The sequence below is a fragment of the Salvelinus alpinus genome, chromosome 3 (assembly GCF_045679555.1).
Source record: "Salvelinus alpinus chromosome 3, SLU_Salpinus.1, whole genome shotgun sequence".
Lineage (NCBI taxonomy): Eukaryota > Metazoa > Chordata > Actinopteri > Salmoniformes > Salmonidae > Salvelinus > Salvelinus alpinus.
In genome coordinates, this window is record NC_092088.1 from 6,614,773 (window position 1) to 6,641,449 (window position 26,677).

The 26,677-nt window shown below is 46.6% G+C and overlaps 1 protein-coding gene across 1 annotated transcript in view; it reads right to left on the minus strand.

Moving 5' to 3' along the window:
* The window catches only part of LOC139569945 (zinc finger CCHC domain-containing protein 24-like), a 61,242-nt gene continuing 34,565 nt past the window's right edge, over window positions 1–26,677 (minus strand). Inside the window, exons 3-4 of the mRNA XM_071391336.1 lie at window positions 8,394–8,558; window positions 1–6,754 (exon numbers count right to left, since the gene is read on the minus strand). Of these exons, the coding sequence (XP_071247437.1) occupies window positions 6,641–6,754; window positions 8,394–8,558 (279 nt within the window). The 3' untranslated portion in view covers window positions 1–6,640. The remainder of the gene's footprint in view (window positions 6,755–8,393; window positions 8,559–26,677) is intronic.

The window sequence follows — 26,677 nt, forward strand, 5'->3', positions numbered from 1 at the left end:
CAGCATTAAAAATAGTTTTATTTCATATAGCACTGTGGTGAATAACTATCTAGTTTTTGGTGCGAAAAGAGGCTATCATATATAAAATAATTATATAAGACAATTTGCATTTATAATACCATTAGAGCTTCAATATGACATTGGGTTTAACAAAAACTCTTGTCAAACACATCTTTGGAATGGTAACATAGATACCGTCCACAATAAGCACATATTTTCACAGATAACAATATATAAGGCACTTACTTGTTAATGCAAATAAGATATTCCTTCTACAAAATAATCAACAAAACCATTATAATGAATTTTCATTATAGATATTCAAAAAAGTATGTACCATCCTTTAATACCGATAATAATTATAGAGATTATACTAATACAGATTATACGAATTATACAGATTATACTAATACAGATTATACTAATACAGATTATACTAATACAGATTAGACTAATTATACAGACTATACAAATTATACTAATACATATTATACTAATTATACAGATTATACTAATACATATTATACTAATTATACAGATTATACTAATACATATTATACTAATTATACAGATTATACTAATTATACAGATTGTACTAATTATACAGATTATACTAATACAGATTATACGAATTATACAGATTATACGAATTATACAGATTATACGAATTATACAGATTATACATGAATATTTCCTTCTTACTAGATATTTGTTGCATATTACAGACAAAATCACAGTTCAGAAAACCTATATTTTTCCATGAATTATTCCTGTAAAATACATCAAACATAACAGAAAGCAGACTTATCAAATGAACCCATTTAAATGTTTAGAAAATAATATCAGAATAATAAATGTAGGAAAAGGTGGTGTTTAATATAGAAATATTAACTGTATGATTGACAGGATCTAAAATAAGAGATCTGAGTCAACTTGAATGAATCAATTGAGATGAATAATCAATGAATTGATTCAAATGAATCATGTGCAGTTGTTTGGTTCTGTTTTCATAAAGGTATTGCACAGAAACGTTTCTGTCAGACAACACTCAGAATACATTTCATATACAGTGCCTTCAGAAAATATTCAGACCCCTTGACTTTTTCCACATTTTGTTACGTTACAGCCTTATTCTAAAATGTTTAAAATAGTTTTTTCCCTTATCAATCTACACACAATACCTCATAATTACAAAGAAAAAAACGGGCTTTTAGACATTATCACATTTACATACACAATATCACATTTACATAAGTATTCAGACCCTTTACTCAGTACTTTGTTGAAGGACTTTTGGCAGCGATTACAGCTTCGAGTCTTCTTGGGTATGATGCTACAAGCTTGGCACGCCTGTATTTGGGGAGTTTCTCCCATTCTTCTCTGGAGATCCTCTCTGGCTCTGTTAGGTTGAATGGGGAGCGTTGCTGCACAGCTATTTTCTGGTCTTTCCAGAGATGTTCGATCGGGTTCAAGTCCAGGCTCTGGCTGGGCCACTCAAGGACTTTCAGAGACTTGTCCCGAAGGCACTCCTACGTTGTCTTGGCTGCGGAATCAGGGTTGTTGTCCTGCTGGAAGGTGAACCTTCACCCCAGTCTGAGGTCCTGAACACTCTGGAGCAGGTTTTCATCAAGGATCTCTCTGTACTTTGCTCCTTTCATCTTTCCCTCGATGCTGACTAGTCTCCCAGTGCCTACTGCTGAAAAACATCCCCACAGCATGATACTGCCACCATCATGCTCCACCGTAGGGTTAGTGCCAGGATTCCTCCAGACGTGACGCTTGGCATTCAGGCCAAAGAGTTCAATCTTGGTTTCATCAGACCAGATAATCTTATTTTTCATGGTCTGAGAGTCTTTAGGTGCCTTTTGGCAAACTCCAAGCGGGCTGTCATGTGCCTTTTAATGAGGAGTGGCGTCCGTCTGGCCACTCTACCATAAAGGCCTGATTGGTGGAGTGCTGCAGAGATGGTTGTCCTCCTGGAAGGTTCTCCCATCTCCACAGAGGAACTCTGGAGCTCTTTCAGAGTGACCATCAGGTTCTTGGTCACCTCCCTGACTAAGGCCCTTTTCCCCCGATTTCTCAGTTTGGCCAGGCGGCCAGTTCTAGGAAGAGTTTTGGTGGTTCCAAACTAATTACATTTAAGAATGATGCAGGCCACTGTGTTCTTGGGGACCTTCAATGCTGCAGAAATGTTTTGGTACTCTTCCCCAGATCTGTGCCTCAACACAATCCTGTCTCGGAGCTTTACAGACAATTCCTTCGACCTCATGGCTTGGTTTTTGCTCTGTCATAAACTGTCAACTGTGGGACCTTATATAGACAGGTGTGCCTTTTCAAATCATGTCCAATCAATTGAATTTACGACAGGTGGACTCCAATCAAGTTGTAGAAACATGTCAAGGATAATCAATGGAAACAGGATGCACCTGAGTTCAATTTTGAGTCTCATATCAAAGGGTCTGAAAACTTAATAACTTTTTTTTTTTTTATACATTTGACAAAAAAAAACCTGTTTTGCTTTGTCATTATGGTGTAGTATGTATTGTAGATTGCTGAGGATGTAATTTTTTCAAATCCATTTTAGAAAAATCTAATGTAACAAAATATGGAAAAAGTCAAGGGGTCTGAATACTTTCTGAAGGCACTGTGTGTATATTTTGACGCACAGCAGTCTCGTAAGATATGGTTCTGACCCATAGCAGTCTCGTAAGATATGGTTCTGACCCACAGCAGTCTCGTAAGATATGGTTCTGACCCACAGCAGTCAGGTAAGATCTGGTTCTGACCCACAGCAGTCAGGTAAGATATGGTTCTGACCCACAGCAGTCTCGTAAGATATGGTTCTGACCCACAGCAGTCAGGTAAGATATGGTTCTGACCCATAGCAGTCTCGTAAGATATGGTTCTGACCCACAGCAGTCTCGAAGATATGGTTCTGACCCACAGCAGTCTCGAAGATATGGTTCTGACCCACAGCAGTCTCGTAAGATATGGTTCTGACCCATAGCAGTCTCGAAGATATGGTTTTGACCCACAGCAGTCTCGTAAGATATGGTTTTGACCCACAGCAGTCTCGAAGATATGGTTCTGACCCACAGCAGTCTCGAAGATATGGTTCTGACCCACAGCAGTCTCGTAAGATATGGTTCTGACCCACAGCAGTCTCGTAAGATATGGTTCTGACCCATAGCAGTCTCTGATAAAAACATACAGTAACTAGTCTATGTTCTATATTTCCAACGAAACATGTTAGATGTAAGATAATAAATATATAAACAGGTAATGTGAAATCCAGGTCTGACATCGTTATAATCCCTTTTTTTAGTTAATTCACAGTTGATAAGATATGCTGTTGACCCCAACAACATAATCCACTTCACTTGAGCCAGGATTCAATCAAATGTGCCGTTGTCGATAAGTGCATTGCACTGTTGACAACGCCCCTTTAATTAATTAAAGGCAAATTTCCCCGACATTAACGGAGATCTCATTCACGGTAAACGGTGCGGATGACCACTCAAGCGTAAATTACTTTTAAAAGTCAAGTGTTATGCGTTTGTTGACAACACGCCTTTGATGGAATCCCGGCCTTGGTTATTTTAAGACGTGAAATGAATGAACACATCTACATAAAGTAAAACCTGAAGCATTACTCAAGTACTAGTACAGCTACAGTTGAAGTCGGAAGTTTACATACACATTTAAACTCAGTTTTTCACAATTCCTTACATTTAATCCTAGTACAAATTCCCTGTCTTAGATCAGTTAGGATCACCACTTTATTTTAAGAATGTGAAATGTCAGAATAATAGAAGAGAGAATGATTTATTTCAGCTATTATTTCTTTCATCACATTCCCAGTGGGTCAGAAGTTTACATACACTCAATTAGTATTTGGTAGCATTGCCTTGAAATTGTTTAACTTGGGTCAAAAGTTTCGGGTAGCCTTCCACAAGCTTCCCACAATAAGTTGGGTGAATTTGGCCCATTCCGCCTGACAGAGCTGGTGTAACTGAATCAGGTTTGTAGGCCTCCTTGCTCGCACATGCTTTTTCAATTCTGCCCACACATGTTCTATAGGGTTGAGGTCAGGGCTTTGTGATGGCCTCTCCAATACTTTGACTTTGTTGTCCTTAAGCCATTTTGCCACAACTTTGGAAGTATGCTTGGGGTCACTGTCCATTTGGAAGACCCATTTGCGACCAAGCTTTAACTTCCTGACTGATGTCTTGAGATGTTGCTTCAATATATCCACATAATTTTCCTACCTCATGATGCCATCTATTTTGTGAAGTGCACCAGTCCCTCCTGCAGCAAAGCACCCCCACAACATGATGCTGCCACCCCTGTGCTTCACAGTTGGGATGGTGTTCTTCGGCTTCCAAGCCTCCCCCTTTTCCTCTAAACATAACGATGGTCATTATTGCCAAACAGTTCTATTTTTGTTTAATTAGACCAGAGGACATTTCTCCAAAAAGTATGATCTTTGTCCCCATGTGCAGTTGCAAACCGTAGTCTGGCTTTTCTTATGGCGGTTTTGGAGCAGTGGCTTCTTCCTTGCTGAGCGGCCTTTCAGGTTATGTCGATATAGGACTTGTTTTACTGTGGATATAGATACTTTTGTACCTGTTTCCTCCAGCATCTTCACAAGGTCCCTTGCTGTTGTTCTGGGATTGATTTGCACTTTTTGCACCAAAGTACGTTCATCTCTAGGAGACAGAACGCGTCTCCTTCCTGAGCGGTATGACGGCTGCATGGTCCCATGGTGTTTATACTTGCGTACTATTTTCTGAGGTATTGGCTGATTTCTTTTGATTTTCCCATGATGTCAAGCAAAGAGGCACTGAGTTTGAAGGTAGGCCTTGAAATACATCCACAGATACACCTCCAATTGACTCAAATGATGTCAATTAGCCTATCAGAAGCTTCTAAAGCCATGACATCATTTTCTGGAATTTAACCAAGCTGTTTAAAGGCACAGACAACTTAGTGTATGTAAACTTCTGACTCACTGGAATTGTGATACAGTGAATTATAAGTGAAATAATCTGTAGACAATTGTTGGAAAAATTACTTGTGTCATGCACAAAGTAGATGTCCTAACCGACTTGCCAAAACTATAGTTTGTTAACAAGAAATTTGTGGAGTGGTTGAAAAATGAGTTTTAATTACTCCAACCTAAGTGTATGTAAACTTCCGACTTCAACTGTTATAACAAATTACTAAATGAATGACTCCTGTAAACACAGAGGCTGCGTTTAGACAGGCAGCGCAATTTTGATATTTCTTTTCAATAATTGGTCTTTTAACCAATCAGATCACCTCTGAAAAAAGATTTGATGTAAAAAGATCTGATGTGATTGGTCAAATTGGTCACCCAGCCATAACAGATGTCACTTAAGCCCCATTTATACCTGGTTCTAACATGCGTCCTTTGTCCTGATCTTGTCCACGTTCTGATTGTGTCAACATTTTCAGACAGGTGTAGACGATTAAAAGACGCATTGTGATCTGATTGGGATCAGATCTTCCTGACCACGTCTGGAGGTAGTCAACCATTTAAATCGTCAGTCTCCCGCCTTCTAAAATAATTCACAGGTGGCACCATTGACTTATGCCATCGATTTGTGTCTTAAAATAAATAAATAAATACTACTTTGAAAGAATGGCAGTCCGAATCATGAGGATACAGTGAGGAACCAGGAAATCTGGTCACAATGCGGACACAGTGGACGGATATGATCCATTTTAATACCATGTGTAGACATATTTTCAGAAAATGTGAGCACAATCAGAATGCGGACAACATCAGGACAAAGGATGCATGTGAGTGCCAGGTATAAATGGGGCTAGAGGTATAGCTTGACATTGGGTAGGTAGGCAGGAGCTACTACGCTGGACAGCGATATCATCATAAAACACACAACACACACACAAGGTTTGGGGTCAATTCCACTTCAATTCAGGAAGTGTAATTGAATCCTGAATAGACTTAGTGAAGTGGAATTGTCCGCAATTCACACATGTAGGGAACAGAGAAACAGGTAAAATGTTTTTATAGTACAACAGAGTATGACGGTTGATCAGGCCTATTTTAGTGAGATATACACAACACATTAGATGAGCGTTAACTCTTCGTTAACCACTGGAGGGTTAAGTCAACGTAAGGCCAGGGAAGTGAACCAGGGAAGTCAACTAAAGGCCAGGGAAGTCAACTTAAGGCCAGGGAAGTGAACCAGGGAAGTCAACTTAAGGGAAGTGAACCAGGGAAGTCAACTAAAGCGCAGGGAAGTCAACTTAAGGCCAGGGAAGTCAACCAGGGAAGTCAACTAAAGCACAGGGAAGTCAACTTAAGGCCAGGGAAGTCAACTTAAGGCCAGGGAAGTCAACCAGGGAAGTCAACATAAGGCCAGGGAAGTCAACTAAAGCGCAGGGAAGTCAACTTAAGGCCAGGGAAGTGAACCAGGGAAGTGAACTTGACTTCGGGGTGAAGTTTAACCCTACTGTAGGTAGATATCTAGGATCAGCTTCCCCTCTCCCAGACCTAACCTCAAACATTAGTGTAGAAAATGCTAAACTGAACCAAGATCAGTGTCTAGGGGGCAACTCCGTGAACTTGTGGCTAGATAACGACAGGTTATTATTGCACGCGACGACAGTAGTAGCCGAGGACCTTGCATTTTTCACACAGGTGCTGTGGGTGCTCCTTGCTCTGGTCTGAAACATCTAACCCGTCGGGTTTCTCCAGAGGTCTCTACACAGAGAAACACAGGTAACACGGAGCTATTTAAAAACACAGAGAAACACAGGTAACACGAAGCTATTTAAAACACAGAGAAACACAGGTAACACGGAGCTATTTAAAAACACAGAGAAACACAGGTAACACGGAGCTATTTAAAACACAGAGAAACACAGGTAACACGGGCTATTTAAAACACAGAGAAACACAGGTAACACGGAGCTATTTAAAACACAGAGAAACACAGGTAACACGGAGCTATTTAAAACACAGAGAAACACAGGTAACACGGAGCTATTTAAAACACAGAGAAACACAGGTAACACGGGCTATTTAAAACACAGAGAAACACAGGTAACACGGAGCTATTTAAAAACACAGAGAAACACAGGTAACACGGAGCTATTTAAAACACAGAGAAACACAGGTAACACGGAGCTATTTAAAAACACAGAGAAACACAGGTAACACGGAGCTATTTAAAACACAGAGAAACACAGGTAACACGGAGCTATTTAAAACACAGAGAAACACAGGTAACACGGGCTATTTAAAACACAGAGAAACACAGGTAACACGGAGCTATTTAAAACACAGAGAAACACAGGTAACACGGAGCTTTTTAAAACACAGAGAAACACAGGTAACACGGAGCTATTTAAAACACAGAGAAACACAGGTAACACGGGCTATTTAAAACACAGAGAAACACAGGTAACACGGAGCTATTTAAAACACAGAGAAACACAGGTAACACGAAACTATTTAAAAACACAGAGAGACACAGGTAACACGAAGCTATTTAAAACACAGAGAAACACAGGTAACACAAAGCTATTTAAAAACACAGAGAAACACAGGTAACACGGGGCTATTTAAAACACAGAGAAACACAGGTAACACGAAGCTATTTAAAAACACAGAGAAACACAGGTAACACGCAGCTTTTTAAAACACAGAGAAACACAGGAAACATTAAGCTATTTAAAACACAGAGAAACACAGGTAACACGAAGCTATTTAAAACACAGAGAAACACAGGTAACACGCAGCTTTTTAAAACACAGAGAAACACAGGAAACATTAAGCTATTTAAAACACAGAGAAACACAGGTAACACGAAGCTATTTAAAACACAGAGAAACACAGGTAACACGGGGCTATTTAAAAACACAGAGAAACACAGGTAACACGAAGCTATTTAAAACACAGAGAAACACAGGTAACACGAAGCTATTTAAAACACAGAGAAACACAGGTAACACGGAGCTATTTAAAACACAGAGAAACACAGGTAACACGGGGTAACACACTTTATATGAAGCTATTTAAAAACACAATGTATTCAACCTTTTTTATTTATCCAGGGTCCCATTGACATCAGAGGACCTCTTTTACAAGGGAGTGGCCACCGATATAGAGTTTATAAGTAGTTTACAACCGGTTCATTATTAGTTTATGTTTTTAAATCAGTAATAAACACTTCAAAGTTACACAATCAGTTGAAATAATGTCCTTGAGCCAATAGAACAATTGGATTGAGGTGTGTCATGGTAGCCTGGTCACATATGTAGGCCTATATGCAAGACAACACAAACAGATCTGGGACCAGGCTAATATCATGGATAATAAACAAAATGGAAGTATTTACCTGCTTGTGAGGGTAAACGTTGATGTGGCACTTGATACATTCTTGTCCCATGTTGGCCCAGGAGTTCCCACTCATCCACTTCCTCTTGCATTTAGGACACTTGTATTCCCCGAAACATCTCTTCTTGCCCTGATATGGGGTCTGGCCTTCCCCTTTCGGCCGAGCCTGGAGACAAAGCAAATAGAAGCATTGCATCGAATTTACAGATGAAACCGACATCAAATGGTCATATTGTATTTCATTGTAGTTTACAGAGAGAAGTCTCTGTGCACAGCAGGCCCTCTACATCCAGGTGCTGCTTTTGGCAGATACAACTAGTACCCAGAAAAACAGTGTAAAAACTGCTCACTGTTAAAATAAAAAATAAACTTTAAAAAACAGGCGACCGACCTTCACGTCTATAAGTGTCATTCGACGTGTCGTTTGCTGTGAATCAACTAACAAATGTTTCACATACGACTTTCTTCAGTGTCACTGAATGACATTACGACAACTGACGTTACGACAACTGACGTTACGACCACTGACAGTGGTTTTACAATTTAGCAGCCACTCTTATCCAGAGTGACTTGCAGGAAACTGGCCCTCTCTACCCCCTACCCACCCAGACACAGGCCCTCTCTACCCCCTACCCACCCAGACACAGGCCCTCTCTACCCCCTACCCACCCAGACACAGGCCCTCTCTACCCCCTACCCACCCAGACACAGGCCGTCTCTACCCCCTACCCACCCAGACACAGGCCGTCTATACCCCCTACCCACCCAGACACAGGCCCTCTCTACCCCCTACCCACCCAGAAACAGGCCCTCTCTACCCCATACCCACCCAGACACTGGCCCTCTCTACCCCCTACCTACCCAGACACAGGCCCTCTCTACCCCATACCTACCCAGACACTGGCCCTCTCTACCCCATACCCACCCAGACACTGGCCGTCTCTACCCCGTACCCACCCAGACACTGGCCGTCTCTACCCCCTACCCACCCAGACACAGGCCGTCTCTACCCCGTACCCACCCAGACACTGGCCGTCTCTACCCCGTACCCACCCAGACACAGGCCGTCTCTACCCCGTACCCACCCAGACACAGGCCGTCTCTAACCCCTACCCACCCAGACACAGGTCCTCTCTACCCCCTACCCACCCAGACACAGGCCGTCTCTACCCCCTACCCACCCAGACACAGGCCGTCTCTACCCCGTACCCACCCAGACTCTGGCCGTCTCTACCACCTACCCACCCAGACACTGGCCCTCTCTACTTCCTACCCACCCAGACACAGGCCCTCTCTACCCCCTACCCACCCAGACACAGGCCCTCTCTACCCCGTACCCACCCAGACACTGGCCCTCTCTACCCCCTACCCACCCAGACACAGGCCCTCTCTACTCCCTACCCACCCAGACACAGGCCCTCTCTACCCCCTACCCACCCAGACACAGGCCGTCTCTACCCCGTACCCACCCAGACTCTGGCCGTCTCTACCACCTACCCACCCAGACACTGGCCCTCTCTACTTCCTACCCACCCAGACACTGGCCCTCTCTACCCCGTACCCACCCAGACACTGGCCCTCTCTACCCCCTACCCACCCAGACACAGGCCCTCTCTACCCCCTACCCACCCAGACACTGGCCCTCTCTACCCCCTACCCACCCAGACACTGGCCGTCTCTACCCCCTACCCACCCAGACACAGGCCCTCTCTACCCCCTACCCACCCAGACACTGGCCCTCTCTACCCCCTACCCACCCAGACACAGGCCCTCTCTACCCCCTACCCACCCAGACACAGGCCCTCTCTACCCCCTACCCACCCAGACACAGGCCCTCTCTACCCCCTACCCACCCAGACACAGGCTCTCTCTACCCCCTACCCACCCAGACACTGGCCCTCTCTACCCCCTACCCACCCAGACACAGGCCCTCTCTACCCCATACCCACCCAGACACAGGCTCTCTCTACCCCCTACCCAACCAGACACAGGCCCTCTCTACTCCCTACCCACCCAGACACTGGCCCTCTCTACCCCCTACCCACCCAGACACAGGCCCTCTCTACCCCCTACCCACCCAGACACTGGCCCTTTCTACCCCATACCCACCCAGACACAGGCCCTCTCTACCCCCTACCCACCCAGACACAGGCCCTCTCTACTCCCTACCCACCCAGACACTGGCCCTCTCTACCCCCTACCCACCCAGACACTGGCCCTCTCTACCCCGTACCCACCCAGACACTGGCCCTCTCTACCCCGTACCCACCCAGACACAGGCCGTCTCTACCCCCTACCCACCCAGACACTGGCCGTCTCTACCCCCTACCCACCCAGACACTGGCCGTCTCTACCCCGTACCCACTCAGACACAGGCCCTCTCTACCCCCTACCCACCCAGACACTGGCCCTTTCTACCCCCTACCCACCCAGACACTGGCCCTCTCTACCCCCTACCCACCCAGACACAGGCCCTCTCTACCCCCTACCCACCCAGACACTGGCCCTCTCTACCCCCTACCCACCCAGACACAGGCCGTCTCTACCCCCTACCCACCCAGACACTGGCCGTCTCTACCCCGTACCCACCCAGACACTGGCCGTCTCTACCCCCTACCCACCCAGACACAGGCCGTCTCTACCCCGTACCCACCCAGACACTGACCGTCTCTACCCCCTACCCACCCAGACACAGGCCCTCTCTACCCCCTACCCACCCAGACACTGGCCGTCTCTACCCCCTACCCACCCAGACACAGGCCGTCTCTACCCCGTACCCACCCAGACACTGACCGTCTCTACCCCCTACCCACCCAGACACTGGCCGTCTCTACCCCCTACCCACCCAGACACAGGCCCTCTCTACCCCCTACCCACCCAGACACAGGCCCTCTCTACCCCCTACCCACCCAGACACAGGCCCTCTCTACCCCATACCCACCCAGACACTGGCCCTCTCTACCCCCTACCTACCCAGACACAGGCCCTCTCTACCTCATACCCACCCAGACACTGGCCCTCTCTACCCAATACCCACCCAGACACAGGCCCTTTCTAACCCCTACCCACCCAGACACAGGCCCTCTCTACCCCCTACCCACCCAGACACTGGCCCTCTCTACCCCCTACCCACCCAGACACAGGCCCTCTCTACCCCCTACCCACCCAGAAACAGGCCCTCTCTACCCCATACCCACCCAGACACTGGCCCTCTCTACCCCCTACCCACCCAGACACAGGCCCTCTCTACCCCGTACCCACCCAGACACTGGCCCTCTCTACCCCCTACCCACCCAGACACAGGCCGTCTCTACCCCGTACCCACCCAGACACTGGCCGTCTCTACCCCCTACCCACCCAGACACAGGCCGTCTCTACCCCCTACCCACCCAGACACTGGCCGTCTCTACCCCGTACCCACCCAGACACTGGCCGTCTCTACCCCCTACCCACCCAGACACTGGCCCTCTCTACCCCCTACCCACCCAGACACAGGCCGTCTCTACCCCGTACCCACCCAGACACTGGCCGTCTCTACCCCCTACCCACCCAGACACTGGCCCTCTCTACCCCCTACCCACCCAGACACAGGCCGTCTCTACCCCATACCTACCCAGACACTGGCCCTCTCTACCCCATACCCACCCAGACACTGGCCCTCTCTACCCCCTACCCACCCAGACACAGGCCGTCTCTACCCCGTACCCACCCAGACACTGGCCGTCTCTACCCCCTACCCACCCAGACACAGGCCGTCTCTACCCCCTACCCACCCAGACACTGGCCGTCTCTACCCCGTACCCACCCAGACACTGGCCGTCTCTACCCCCTACCCACCCAGACACTGGCCCTCTCTACCCCCTACCCACCCAGACACAGGCCGTCTCTACCCCGTACCCACCCAGACACTGGCCGTCTCTACCCCCTACCCACCCAGACACAGGCCGTCTCTACCCCGTACCCACCCAGACACTGGCCGTCTCTACCCCGTACCCACCCAGACACAGGCCGTCTCTACCCCGTACCCACCCAGACACAGGCCGTCTCTACCCCCTACCCACCCAGACACAGGTCCTCTCTACCCCCTACCCACCCAGACACAGGCCGTCTCTACCCCCTACCCACCCAGACACAGGCCGTCTCTACCCCGTACCCACCCAGACACTGGCCCTCTCTACTCCCTACCCACCCAGACACAGGCCCTCTCTACTCCCTACCCACCCAGACACAGGCCCTCTCTACCCCCTACCCACCCAGACACAGGCTCTCTCTACCCCCTACCCACCCAGACACAGGCCCTCTCTACCCCCTACCCACCCAGACACAGGCCCTCTCTACTCCCTACCCACCCAGACACAGGCCCTCTCTACCCCCTACCCACCCAGACACTGGCCCTCTCTACCCCCTACCCACCCAGACACAGGCCCTCTCTACCCCCTACCCACCCAGACACTGGCCCTCTCTACCCCCTACCCACCCAGACACAGGCCCTCTCTACCCCCTACCCACCCAGACACAGGCCCTCTCTACCCCCTACCCACCCAGACACTGGCCCTCTCTACCCCGTACCCACCCAGACACTGGCCCTCTCTACCCAGTACCCACCCAGACACAGGCCGTCTCTACCCCCTACCCACCCAGACACTGGCCGTCTCTACCCCCTACCCACCCAGACACTGGCCGTCTCTACCCCGTACCCACCCAGACACAGGCCCTCTCTACCCCCTACCCACCCAGACACTGGCCCTTTCTACCCCCTACCCACCCAGACACTGGCCCTCTCTACCCCCTACCCACCCAGACACAGGCCCTCTCTACCCCCTACCCACCCAGACACTGGCCCTCTCTACCCCCTACCCACCCAGACACAGGCCGTCTCTACCCCCTACCCACCCAGACACTGGCCGTCTCTACCCCGTACCCACCCAGACACTGGCCGTCTCTACCCCCTACCCACCCAGACACAGGCCGTCTCTACCCCGTACCCACCCAGACACTGACCGTCTCTACCCCCTACCCACCCAGACACAGGCCCTCTCTACCCCCTACCCACCCAGACACTGGCCGTCTCTACCCCCTACCCACCCAGACACAGGCCGTCTCTACCCCGTACCCACCCAGACACTGACCGTCTCTACCCCCTACCCACCCACACACTGGCCGTCTCTACCCCCTACCCACCCAGACACAGGCCGTCTCTACCCCCTACCCACCCAGACACAGGCCGTCTCTACCCCGTACCCACCCAGACACTGGCCGTCTCTACCACCTACCCACCCAGACACTGGCCCTCTCTACGCCCTACCCACCCAGACACAGGCCCTCTCTACCCCCTACCCACCCAGACACAGGCCCTCTCTACCCCCTACCCACCCAGACACAGGCCCTCTCTACCCCCTACCCACCCAGACACAGGCCCTCTCTACCCCCTACATCACCCAGACACAGGCCGTCTCTACCCCCTACCCACCCAGACACAGGCCCTCTCTACCCCCTACCCACCCAGACACAGGCTCTCTCTACCCCCTACCCACCCAGACACAGGCCCTCTCTACCCCCTACCCACCCAGACACAGGCCCTCTCTACCCCATACCCACCCAGACACAGGCTCTCTCTACCCCCTACCCACCCAGACACAGGCCCTCTCTACCCCCTACCCACCCAGACACAGGCCCTCTCTACCCCCTACCCACCCAGACACAGGCCGTCTCTACCTCCTACCCACCCAGACACTGGTCCTCTCTACCCCCTACCCACCCAGACACAGGCCGTCTCTACCCCCTACCCACCCAGACACAGGCCCTCTCTACCCCCTACCCACCCAGACACAGGCCGTCTCTACCCCCTACCCACCCAGACACAGGCCGTCTCTACCCCCTACCCACCCAGACACAGGCCCTCTCTACCCCCTACCCACCCAGACACAGGCCGTCTCTACCCCCTACCCACCCAGACACAGGCCCTCTCTACCCCCTACCCACCCAGACACAGGCCCTCTCCACCCCCTACCCACCCAGACACAGGCCCTCTCTACCCCCTACCCACCCAGACACAGGCTCTCTCTACCCCCTACCCACCCAGACACTGGCTCTCTCTACCCCCTACCCACCTAGACACAGGCCCTCTCTACCCCCTACCCACCCAGACACTGGCCCTCTCTACCCCCTACCCACCCAGACACAGGCTCTCTCTACCCCCTACCCAACCAGACACTGGCCCTCTCTACCCCCTACCCACCCAGACACAGGCTCTCTCTACCCCCTACCCACCCAGACACTGGCCCTCTCTACCCCCTACCCACCCAGACACTGGCCCTCTCTACCCCCTACCCACCCAGACACAGGCCCTCTCTACCCCCTACCCACCCAGACACAGGCCCTCTCTACCCCTACCCACCCAGACACAGGCCCTCTCTACCCCCTACGCACCCAGACACTGGCCCTCTCTACCCCCTACCCACCCAGACACAGGCCCTCTCTACCCCCTACCCACCCAGACACAGGCCCCCTCTACCCCATACCCACCCAGACACAGGCCCTCTCTACCCCCTACCCACCCAGACACTGGCCCTCTCTACCCCCTACCCACCCAGACACAGGCCCTCTCTACCCCCTACCCACCCAGACACAGGCCCCTTCTACCCCATACCCACCCAGACACAGGCCCTCTCTACCCCATACCCACCCAGACCCACCCAAGGCCCACCCAAGGGGGGTTTCTATAGTAAAACTTTTCCAATAGAACACAAAGTGAGTTCCTATAGAACATGAAGTGAGTTCCTATAGAACATGAAGTGAGTTCCTATAGAACATGAAGTGAGTTCCTATAGAACATGAAGTGAGTTCCTATAGAACATGAAGTGAGTTCCTATAGAACATGAAGTGAGTTCCTATAGAACATGAAGTGAGTTCCTATAGAACATGAAGTGAGTTCCTATAGAACATGAAGTGAGTTCCTATAGAACATGAAGTGAGTTCCTATAGAACATGAAGTGAGTTCCTATAGAACATGAAGTGAGTTCCTATAGAACATGAAGTGAGTTCCTATAGAACATGAAGTGAGTTCCTATAGAACATGAAGTGAGTTCCTTTAGAACATGAAGTGAGTTCCTATAGAACATGAAGTGAGTTCCTATAGAACATGAAGTGAGTTCCTATAGAACATGAAGTGAGTTCCTATAGAACATGAAGTGAGTTCCTATAGAACATGAAGTGAGTTCCTATAGAACATGAAGTGAGTTCCTATAGAACATGAAGTGAGTTCCTATAGAACATGAAGTGAGTTCCTATAGAACATGAAGTGAGTTCCTATAGAACATGAAGTGAGTTCCTATAGAACATAAAGTGAGTTCCGATAGAACATGAAGTGAGTTCCTATAGAACATGAAGTGAGTTCCTATAGAACATGAAGTGAGTTCCTATAGAACATGAAGTGAGTTCCTATAGAACATGAAGTGAGTTCCTATAGAACATGAAGTGAGTTCCTATAGAACATGAAGTGAGTTCCTATAGAACATGAAGTGAGTTCCTATAGAACATGAAGTGAGTTCCTATAGAACATGAAGTGAGTTCCTATAGAACATGAAGTGAGTTCCTATAGAACATGAAGTGAGTTCCTATAGAACATGAAGTGAGTTCCTATAGAACATGAAGTGAGTTCCTATAGAACATGAAGTGAGTTCCTATAGAACATGAAGTGAGTTCCTATAGAACATGAAGTGAGTTCCTATAGAACATAAAGTGAGTTCCGATAGAACATGAAGTGAGTTCCTATAGAACATGAAGTGAGTTCCTATAGAACATGAAGTGAGTTCCTATAGAACATGAAGTGAGTTCCTATAGAACACGAAGTGAGTTCCTATAGAACATGAAGTGAGTTCCTATAGAACACGAAGTGAGTTCCAATAGAACATAAAGTGAATTCCTATAAAACATGGAGTTCTCTAGTTCTATGGAGTGTTCTATGGTCCAGCTATGCTCCCTGAGGAGCATAGCGGAGGCCCAGCCCAGTGATGGACCAATCACAGCCCTCCTCCTCTACAGGACACATACCTCAGCCTCTCTGTCATCCTTCCCTCCCAGCTGGCCTCTGTCGACCAATCAGGACTTGGGGGGGAGGAAATCAACCCCAGATGAGCTTCACTCCACTTGTATAAGTGGAGAAAAATTCTAAACCCAACATAAAGAAATTATTTCAACATCGACTGGTTTGAATTAAAAACACCCTTTCGGAGGTTAAAAGAGCTGGGGCATCCAGCCAAATGACATTGATTCTGTATCATCTGATCTGTTGTCATTAGGACTCCCTCAGAGCAGAGACAAACCTCTCTAGGGATGAATATGAGTGTTGGCTTTTCTGCAGCCATGTATCACAGTAACAGTGAATATATTTCAAAATGTGATTAAATACATTGTACCCAACTATTTCAATACATTTATCCATCCAACACTTTGCATTCCATATCCAAAGTCCAAGAAGCGTCCCCTTGTTGTTCTGATGCCAGGTGCTGTCTGTAGTTAGTGATGATGGCTTGTATCCTATCTCACCACTCTCTCATCAGCCCAGTTACAGTCTGCATCCCAAATGGAACCTTATCCCCTATATTGTCCACTACTTTTGACATATAGGGAATAGGGTTCCATTTGGAGGGAATAGGGTTCCATTTGGAGGGAATAGGGTTCCATTTGGAGGGAATAGGGTTCCATTTGGAGGGAATAGGGTTCCATTTGGAGGGAATAGGGTTCCATTTGGAGGGAATAGGGTTCATTTGGAGGGAATAGGGTTCCATTTGGAGGGAATAGGATTCCATTTGGAGGGAATAGGGTTCATTTGGAGGGAATAGGGTTCATTTGGAGGGAATAGGGTTCCATTTGGAGGGAATAGGGTTCCATTTGGAGGGAATAGGGTTCCATTTGGAGGGAATAGGGTTCCATTTGGAGGGAATAGGGTTCCATTTGGAGGGAATAGGGTTCATTTGGAGGGAATAGGGTTCCATTTGGAGGGAATAGGATTCCATTTGGAGGGAATAGGGTTCATTTGGAGGGAATAGGGTTCCATTTGGAGGGAATAGGGTTCATTTGGAGGGAATAGGGTTCCATTTGGAGGGAATAGGGTTCATTTGGAGGGAATAGGGTTTCATTTGGAGGGAATAGGGTTCCATTTGGAGGGAATAAGGGGCCATTTGGAGGGAATAGGGTTCCATTTGGAGGGTATAGGATTCCATTTGGAGGGAATAGGGTTCATTTGGAGGGAATAGGGTTCCATTTGGAGGGAATAGGTTTCCATTTGGAGGGAATAGGGTTCCATTTGGAGGGAATAGGGTTCCATTTGGAGGGAATAGGGTTCCATTTGGAGGGAATAGGGCCCATTTGGAGGGAATAGGGTTCATTTGGAGGGAATAGGGTTCATTTGGAGGGAATAGGGGGCCATTTGGAGGGAATAGGGTTCCATTTGGAGGGAATAGGGTTCATTTGGAGGGAATAGGGTTCATTTGGAGGGAATAGGGTTCATTTGGAGGGAATAGGGTTCCATTTGGAGGGAATAGGGTTCCATTTGGAGGGAATAGGGTTCCATTGAGGGAATAGGGTTCCATTTGGAGGAAATATGGTTCATTTGGAGGGAATAGGGTTCCATTTGGAGGGAATAGGGTTCATTTGGAGGGAATAGGGTTCCATTTGGAGGAAATATGGTTCATTTGGAGGGAATAGGGTTCCATTTGGAGGGAATAGGGTTCCATTTGGATGGAATAGGGTTCCATTTGGAGGTAATAGGGTTCATTTGGGACAGCCAGAGAGAGCGCCATGATCTTCCTGCCGCTGGAGGAAACAGCTTTGCCTCCACACTGAAAAACACACAGTGTCACATACACTGTGTCAAAGAGCACTGCACACCCCCCAGTTTCCACCCGGTCCAACGAAGCGCGTGGCACGGACAGGGACAACTGAGGAAAGACACACAAAAGCTGACAAGAGACAATCTCTTAAAATGGCCTGAGAATGCAATAGGATGGCTACAGTATTCTATAACCAGTGTAGGGTGAATTAATATCTCCTCAAACAGTAGCTAGGTTCCCATCCAAATGGCGACAGATTTTCATGCAATTATTCAAGAATATGCTAATTTTCCCACCAGTGGTGTGTTTCTACCAAGCTGACTTGTTGTGGATTAAACTAAAACTGTGTTTGATGATGTTGTGAACACAAAATTTACTTTTTCGCTTAAGTTTTCATGCACAGAATAATAATAAAAAATTCAATGTGTTTCCATCGCATTTTCAACTCTACTGATAGTTCTGTCACAAACACTGTTGCGTTAAATAGCAAATCTGTCTACTCTGGTCTTGACACGTGTGCTCTAGCCAACAGCTGGCAGATACAGTAGGCTGTGAGGGTAGGCTAGTCTACATGATGGGATTATTATGGATAAGAATAAGAATATTTTATTTGTCAAACCGCAGCCAAGCATCAATCATCATGTCACCAGAATAAGACCCTCTGTATTTATTGGAGAGGGGCATCAAGATCACCACCATGCGCTTTCACAACCCTGTGAAGTTCACCATAACTTATTTCATCTATAGCTTAATAAACTGCATGGTTTCCTGAGTCGTAGTGGGAGGACCACACAACATATCAAATCAAATTGTATTAGTCACATGCGCCGAATACAAAAAGTGTAGACCTTACAGTGAAATGCTTACTTACGAGCTCCTAACCAACAATGCAGTTTAAAACAAAACCTGGATAAGAATAAGAAAGGTAGTTGAGGTAATATGTACATGAAGGCAGAGTTATTAAAGTGACTATGCATAGATGATAACAACAGAGAGTAGCAGCGGTGTAAAAGGGGGGGGGCAATGCAATTAGTCTGGGTAGCCATTTAATTAGGTGTTCAGGAGTCTTATGGCTTGGGGTAGAAGCCTCTTGGACCTAGACTTGACACTCCGGTACCGCTTGCCGTGCATTAGCAGAGAGAAAAGTATGAATATATGAATATATATGAAAATATCAGTGAAGACACTTGGTCAGCTCATGCTCGCAGTACACGTCCTGGTAATCCCTCTGGCCCTGCGGCCTTGTAAATGTTGACCTGTTTAAAGGTCTTACTCACATCGGCTGTGGAGAGCGCGATCACACAGTCTTCTGAAACAGCTGCTGCTCTCATGCATGTTTCAGTGTTATTTGCCTTGAAGCGAGCACAGAAGTAGTTTAGCTCGTCTGGTAGGCTCGTGTCACTGGACAGCTCTTGGCTGTGCTTCCCTTTGTAGTCTGTAATGGTTTACAAGCCCTGCCACATCCGACGAACGTCAGAGCCAGTGCAGTACGATTCGATCTTAGGCCTGTATTGACGTTTTGCCTGTTTGATGGTTCGTCGGAGGGCATAGCGCGATTTCTTATAAGCTTCCGGGTTAGAGTCCTGCTCCTTGAAAGCGGAAGCTCTAGCCTTTAGCTCAGTGCAGATGTTGCCTGTAATCCATGGCTTCTGGTTGGGGTATGTACGTACGGTCACTGTGGGGACGACATCATCAATGCACTTATTGATGAAGCCAGTGACTGATGTGGTTTACTCCTCAATGCCATCGTAGGAATCCCAGAACATATTCCAGCTGTGCTAGCAAAACAGTCCTGTAGCTTAGCATCTGCTTCATCTGACCACTTTTTAATTGATTTAGTCACTGGTGCTTCCTGCTTTAATTTTTGCTTGTAAGCAGGAATCAGGAGGATAGAATTATGGTCAGATTTGCCAAATGGAGGGCGAGGGAGAGCTTTGTATGCGTCTCTGTGTGTGGAGTAAAAGTGGTCCAGAGTTTTTTTCCCTCTGGTTGCACATTTAACATGCTGATAGAAATTTGGTAAAACGTATTTAAGTTTCCCTGCATTGAAGTCCCCAGCTACTAGGAGCTGGGTGAGCGTTTTCCTTTTTGCTTATGGAGGAATACAGCTCATTCAATGCGGTCTCAGTGCCAGCATCAGTCTGTGGTGGTATGTAAACAGCTACGAAAAATACAGATAAACTCTCTAGGTAGATCGTGTGGTCTACAGCTTATCATGAGATACTCTACCTCAGGCGAGCAATAGCTCGAGACTTCCTTAGATATCGTGCACCAGCTGTTGTTTACAAAAATACATAGACCGCCACCCCTTGTCTTACCAGACGCCGCTGTTCTGTCCTGCCTATACAGCGTATAACCAGCCAGCTGTATGTTCATAGTGCCGTCGTTCAGCCAGGACTCCGTGAAGCATAAGATATTACAGTTTTGAATGTCACATTGGTAGTTTAGTCTTCCACGTAGGTCATCTATTTTATTGTCCAAAGATTGCACGTTTGCTAGCAGAATGGAAGGAAGTGGGGGTTTATTCGATCACCTACAAATTCTCAGAAAGCAGCTCGCCCTCCGGCCCTTTTATCTCCGCCTTCTCTTCACGCAAATCACGGGGATCTGGGCCTGTTCTCGGGACAGCAGTATATCGTTCACGCCGGGCTCGTCGGACTCGTTAATTAAAGGAAAAAAATGATTCTGCCAGTCCGTGGTGAGTAATCGCTGTCCTGATGTCCAGAACTTATTTTCGTTCATAAGAGACGGTACCGGCAACATTATGTACAAAATAAGTATCATCGCGTGACTTTACTTCGATATGATGGCTATTATATCAACATTTCCACCTCCTTTTTTCAAATAATTAATTTTACAGATACAAAAAAGATCACACCATGTCGCACGATCAAATTATCTGTCGCCATTTATAAAATTGTACTGAAACTTCCTGTTTCCAACTTCCTGTTTCCATCACACTATGACTTTACTAGCATAAAAACTGTGGGTGGAAACGTGGTCAGAAATAACTTGAAATAAGCTTGCTAACATTTGACATATCGTCTTCTAAATATGAGTGATGTATAGCTTATGTGGCATTATGTAATATGTATCAACTTGATAAATCTGTTTTTCTTTAGCAAAGACAGAAGCCTATTTTGGAAACGTTATTTGATAGGCAATGTTGGACATTATAAAAGGTGAAACATCTCTAATATTTTTTTTTTCTCTGCTTGGAGATCAATGTGGTGATTGTGATCAGAAAGAATAGAGATCAATGTGGTGATTGTGATCAGAAAGAATAGAGATCAATGTGATGATTGTAATCAGAAAGAAACCAAACCAAATTGACTGACTGCTTGGTTTGAACGTGTAACAACTTTAACTTGGGAACCTGCGGCATCACTCATTCTGTTAACAAACCACAATGTCCGCTCTGATGTTTCAAAGCATGAGCACACAGGAAACAACACACACAAGATGCAGAAACCTTGATGAATGCAGCAAACTCCCAAGTCCTTCCAAAACCTAAGTGATACTGACAAGAGCAGTGAGCGAGTCCTTTCTCTGGAGCGGGCATCATCAACTAGAGCCGCGGACAGATTTGTCTCTTCAGTGGATGGTCGGAGGTCTGGAACATAATTGCAAATAATTTGTAAGACTGCAAATTGATCGCAAGAAGCCCAAACAGATATAATATTTGACTAAAACTATCATTTTAAACCAGTTTTCTTCGTTTGGTGCCTAATGTACAGAACCATGGCCCGCTTCCTTATTCCTGCCTGGTGAGAGAGAGGGCCTGGCCCCCTGGAGGTGGGCTCCCTCTCCCTTAGCAAGCCTCCCTCAGCATCTGGGAACCATCATAATAAACAATGGTCTCTCTCTCTCTCTTCTCCTCCACCCCAATAACACACAAATGATTGCAATGTCTATATTGAATATATCATTTAAACATTCACAGTATAGGTTGGAAAAAGCACGTGAACCCCTAGACCAATGACTTCTCCAAAAGCTAATTGGAGTCAGGGGTCAACTAACCTGGAGTCCAATCAATGAGACGAGATTGGAGATGGTTGGTTAGAGCCTGCAGGTAATTCCAAAGGGTTCACATACTTTCTCTTGCCACTGTATACCTGCTTACACAATATCTTACGTAACCTGCATGTATGTGTATTTCTCAAAACGTTTACACCCGCCTCTGGGTGTACTGTACAGTAGGTGGATATTGTTTTGGTTAGTTATGAAAATTATACTTGATCAAATGTGTTATTTGTATATTTAAAGTATTCTTAAAAATCTCATACAACAGCCTCAACAGATTGGCTCTTAGGAATTAAGGGCATTTATATTTTGAGAAACACAATACGCTCCCCGTCACTTGTGGGTAGAGCCAATGAAATAGCTATAACATATGGCCATGTGCACCCTTGGGACAAATATACACTCCAGTAAATCTGATACATTTGATATTTTTTGCGTTCATGGGAAAACAAAACAAACAGTATTACCTAGGTAACCAACTGACATCCCACCTGAACCAGATGACAAGTCCACAATGACAAATGTCCTCCTTCTCTCTACCTTTTCAATGCCTCTTGGTACTCTATGGACTGGTTTCCCGGATACAGATTAAGCCTAGTTCTGGACAAATTTTTTTTTTTTCCCATTGAGCCGGCTGTTTAGTTCAAGACGAGGCTTAACTGTGTTCTTAAATCTGTGAAATAAAATCTCAGATAATTGCATGATTTACGAGAGAGGACTGTCTAACTGGTACCTGTAGTCCCCAACATACAACAACACCAGGAGATTAAATGTACTATAATATATATTTTTGAAACTACACAGCAACTAGACTGGCGTACCCTTCATTTTGTCCTGCAGCATGTATACAGCTGTTGTTTCTGGGCCGTTAGTGCTGAGGTATGTTGTTAAAGGTTTACTTCAGTACAACCATTCGACATTGCTAATGCAAAAAAACCAACACAACCCGCTAGTATGTTACTGAAACGATCACACATCAGAATCAGTCTTCAGGTTGAACATGGATGAATCCTCCCCACTCTCTCTCTCTATGGGAGTCTAAAGTCCTGTCTATGTAAAGTTATAAGGCAGTATTTTCCCAAAGGCAAAGTCCCACACACACACAACCATACACAGGCCAACACACACACACACACACACACACACACACACACACACACACACACACACACACACACACACACACACACACACACACACACACACACACACACACACACACACACACACACACACACACACACACACACACACACACACACACACACACACACACACACACACACACACACACACACGAGAAGCTTCTCATTTCCAGTCATCTGAAGCAGGTTGTGTCCTGTTTGGCATTTCCCCTTTACTATCCATGATTTGAGTGCAGTCTGCTGAAAAGGAAACCACAAGGCTCACGCAGAGGAGGTGACTGTTTAACTTAAAACACTAGATACACTCCCTCTTTTCCTTAACTTTTGCCCCAAAATATTACATGATGTGCAAAAAAAAAAGAGTTAAAGATGCAACAACAACAAAAAACTAAACTTAAGAACGGGAAGCATAGAAATTGAGCACATAGAATAGATCTACTGCTTGTTAGATTTAGATCTATAACTCACATTTCTATGTGAATTTTGGTTGGGTCACCTGAAAAGTAACATATTTTCAGCTTTAAGCTTGCTTCGTTAAGGGTTTAATTCAGGTTTTAATACATATTACAAGCGCATTGCTTTTTAAATCAGAGAAGGATAAGAACAAAGTATGTTTGTTTATGTTGTGATGATAAACAGTATGTCCCTTGTTTCCATGGATACTATACTTCCTTCCTAAAAACATGTGTACAAGGAAACATACGCATGGATTACTCAAACAGTGCTGTCTTTATGGATAGTCTATCACATAGAGCTGTCTTTATGGACCCAGTATAGTCTATCACATAGAGCTGTCTTTATGGACCCAGTATAGTCTATCACATGGAGTTGTCTTTATGGACCCAGTATAGTCTATCACATAGAGCTGTCTTTATGGACCCAGTATAGTCTATCACATAGAGCTGTCTTTATGGACCCAGTATAGTCTATCACATGGAGCTGTCTTTATGGACCCAGTATAGTCTATCACATGGAGCTGTCTTTATGGACCCAGTATAGTCTATCACATGGAGCTGTCTTTATGGACCCAGTATAGTCTATCACATGGAGCTGTCTTTATGGACCCAGTAGAGTCTATCACATGGAGCTGTCTTTATGGACCCAGTATAGTCTATCACATGGAGCTGTCTTTATGGACCCAGTATAGTCTATCACATGGAGCTGTCTTTATGGACCCAGTATAGTCTATCACATGGAGCTGTCTTTATGGACCTAGGTTAATCTATCAAAGTGAATCAATGATAGCTATATCACACATTGCCTTAGTCCACAAACCAACAGCAGTCAAGTTGTTGGCCATGGTCTAGTTGATGACTTGTACAGCTGTGGGCTAGCTTTACATTTCAAAACATGGGAGGGTGAGTGAGATTCAAAAGACAGAGTTTATCAAAACTTTATGGTTGAATCAAGCAACACAAAAAAATGAAAAAGCTAAAAAAAATGTTTATTTAAAAAAATGGGAGAGCGAGTGAGATTTAAGACAGGCCAGGGCTTATCAAAACTTTATGGTTGAGGTGGACAGGAAAAGTAGTTGTGTACCATTTTTACGATGTAGCAGATGTGAAGTCAGTAACCCTGTTTCCTGGATGAAATGATCTGTTTTCAAAACCAGACCGTGCTAAATTAATTCTAGCCTGGTCCCAAATCTCTTTGTGCTGTCTAATGATCTCAATTAGCATAATTCGTGTCTTACCTCAATTAGCCGCAAAATGGGCTTTTAACAGTTTATCCACAGACACAGATGCACCTTATCTAAGAAGGGGATTTCACACTCTCTTCCTCTTGTTTCCCTTTCCTGCTCGCCCTACGTCTCTTCTCCTGCGTAGCGGAGAAATTCCAATGCATACAAGTAGTGGGCTCCCACTGAGATGGGATGAAAGAACGAGGTAGTAGGATCCCACTGAGATGGGACTAGAGAACGAGGTAGTAGGATCCCACTGAGATGGGAATAGAGAACGAGGTAGTAGGATCCCACTGAGATGGGACTAGAGAACGAGATAGTAGGATCCCACTGAGATGGGACTAGAGAATGAGGTAGTAGGATCCCACTGAGATAGGATGAAAGAACGAGGTAGTAGGCTCCCACTGAGATGGGATGAAAGAACGAGGTAGTAGGATCCCACTGAGATGGGACTAGAGAACGAGGTAGTAGGATCCCACTGAGATGGGACTAGAGAACGAGGTAGTAGGATCCCACTGAGATGGGACTAGAGAACGAGGTGGTAGATCCCACTGAGATGGGACTAGAGAACGAGGTAGTAGGATCCCACTGAGATGGGACTAGAGAACGAGGTAGTAGGATCCCACTGAGATGGGACTAGAGAACGAGGTAGTAGATCCCACTGAGATGGGACTAGAGAACGAGGTAGTAGGATCCCACTGAGATGGGACTAGAGAACGAGGTAGTAGATCTCACAGAGATGGGACTAGAGAACGTGGTAGTAGGTCCCACTGAGATGGGACTAGATAACGAGGTAGTAGGATCCCACTGAGATGGGACTAGAGAACGAGGTAGTAGGATCCCACTGAGATGGGACTAGAGAACGTGGTAGTGGGATCCCACTGAGATGGGAATAGAGAACGAGGTAGTAGGATCCCACTGAGATGGGACTAGAGAACGAGGTAGTAGGATCCCACTGAGATGGAACTAGAGAACGTGGAAGTAGATCCCACTGAGATGGGACTAGAGAACGAGGTAGTAGTTCCCACTGAGATGGGACTAGAGAACAAGGTAGTAGGATCCCACTGAGATGGGACTAGAGAACGAGGTAGTAGGATCCCACTGAGATGGGACTAGAGAACGAGGTAGGAGCTCCCACTGAGATGGGACTAGAGAACAAGGTAGTAGGATCCCACTGAGATGGGACTAGAGAACGTGGTAGTATCTCGCACTGAGATGGGACTAGAGAACAAGGTAGTAGGATCCCACTGAGATGGGACTAGAGAACGAGGTAGTATCTCGCACTGAGATGGGACTAGAGAACAAGGTAGTAGGATCCCACTGAGATGGGACTAGAGAACGAGGTAGTATCTCCCACTGAGATGGGACTAGAGAACGTGGTAGTATCTCCCACTGAGATGGGACTAGAGAACCGTCGATGAGTAACACATTCCAAGAATCTTTGAACATTCTGCAGTGTACATTCTACAGTATGTATTACAATTTGCAGAAAAATTACTTTGAAACATTAAATCAACAGGAATTAGAAAGATTTTGCTGTGACTATTTTGACTACACCAACTGAACCAAGACATGTCTAACAAAACATTCTTTCCATCCATAT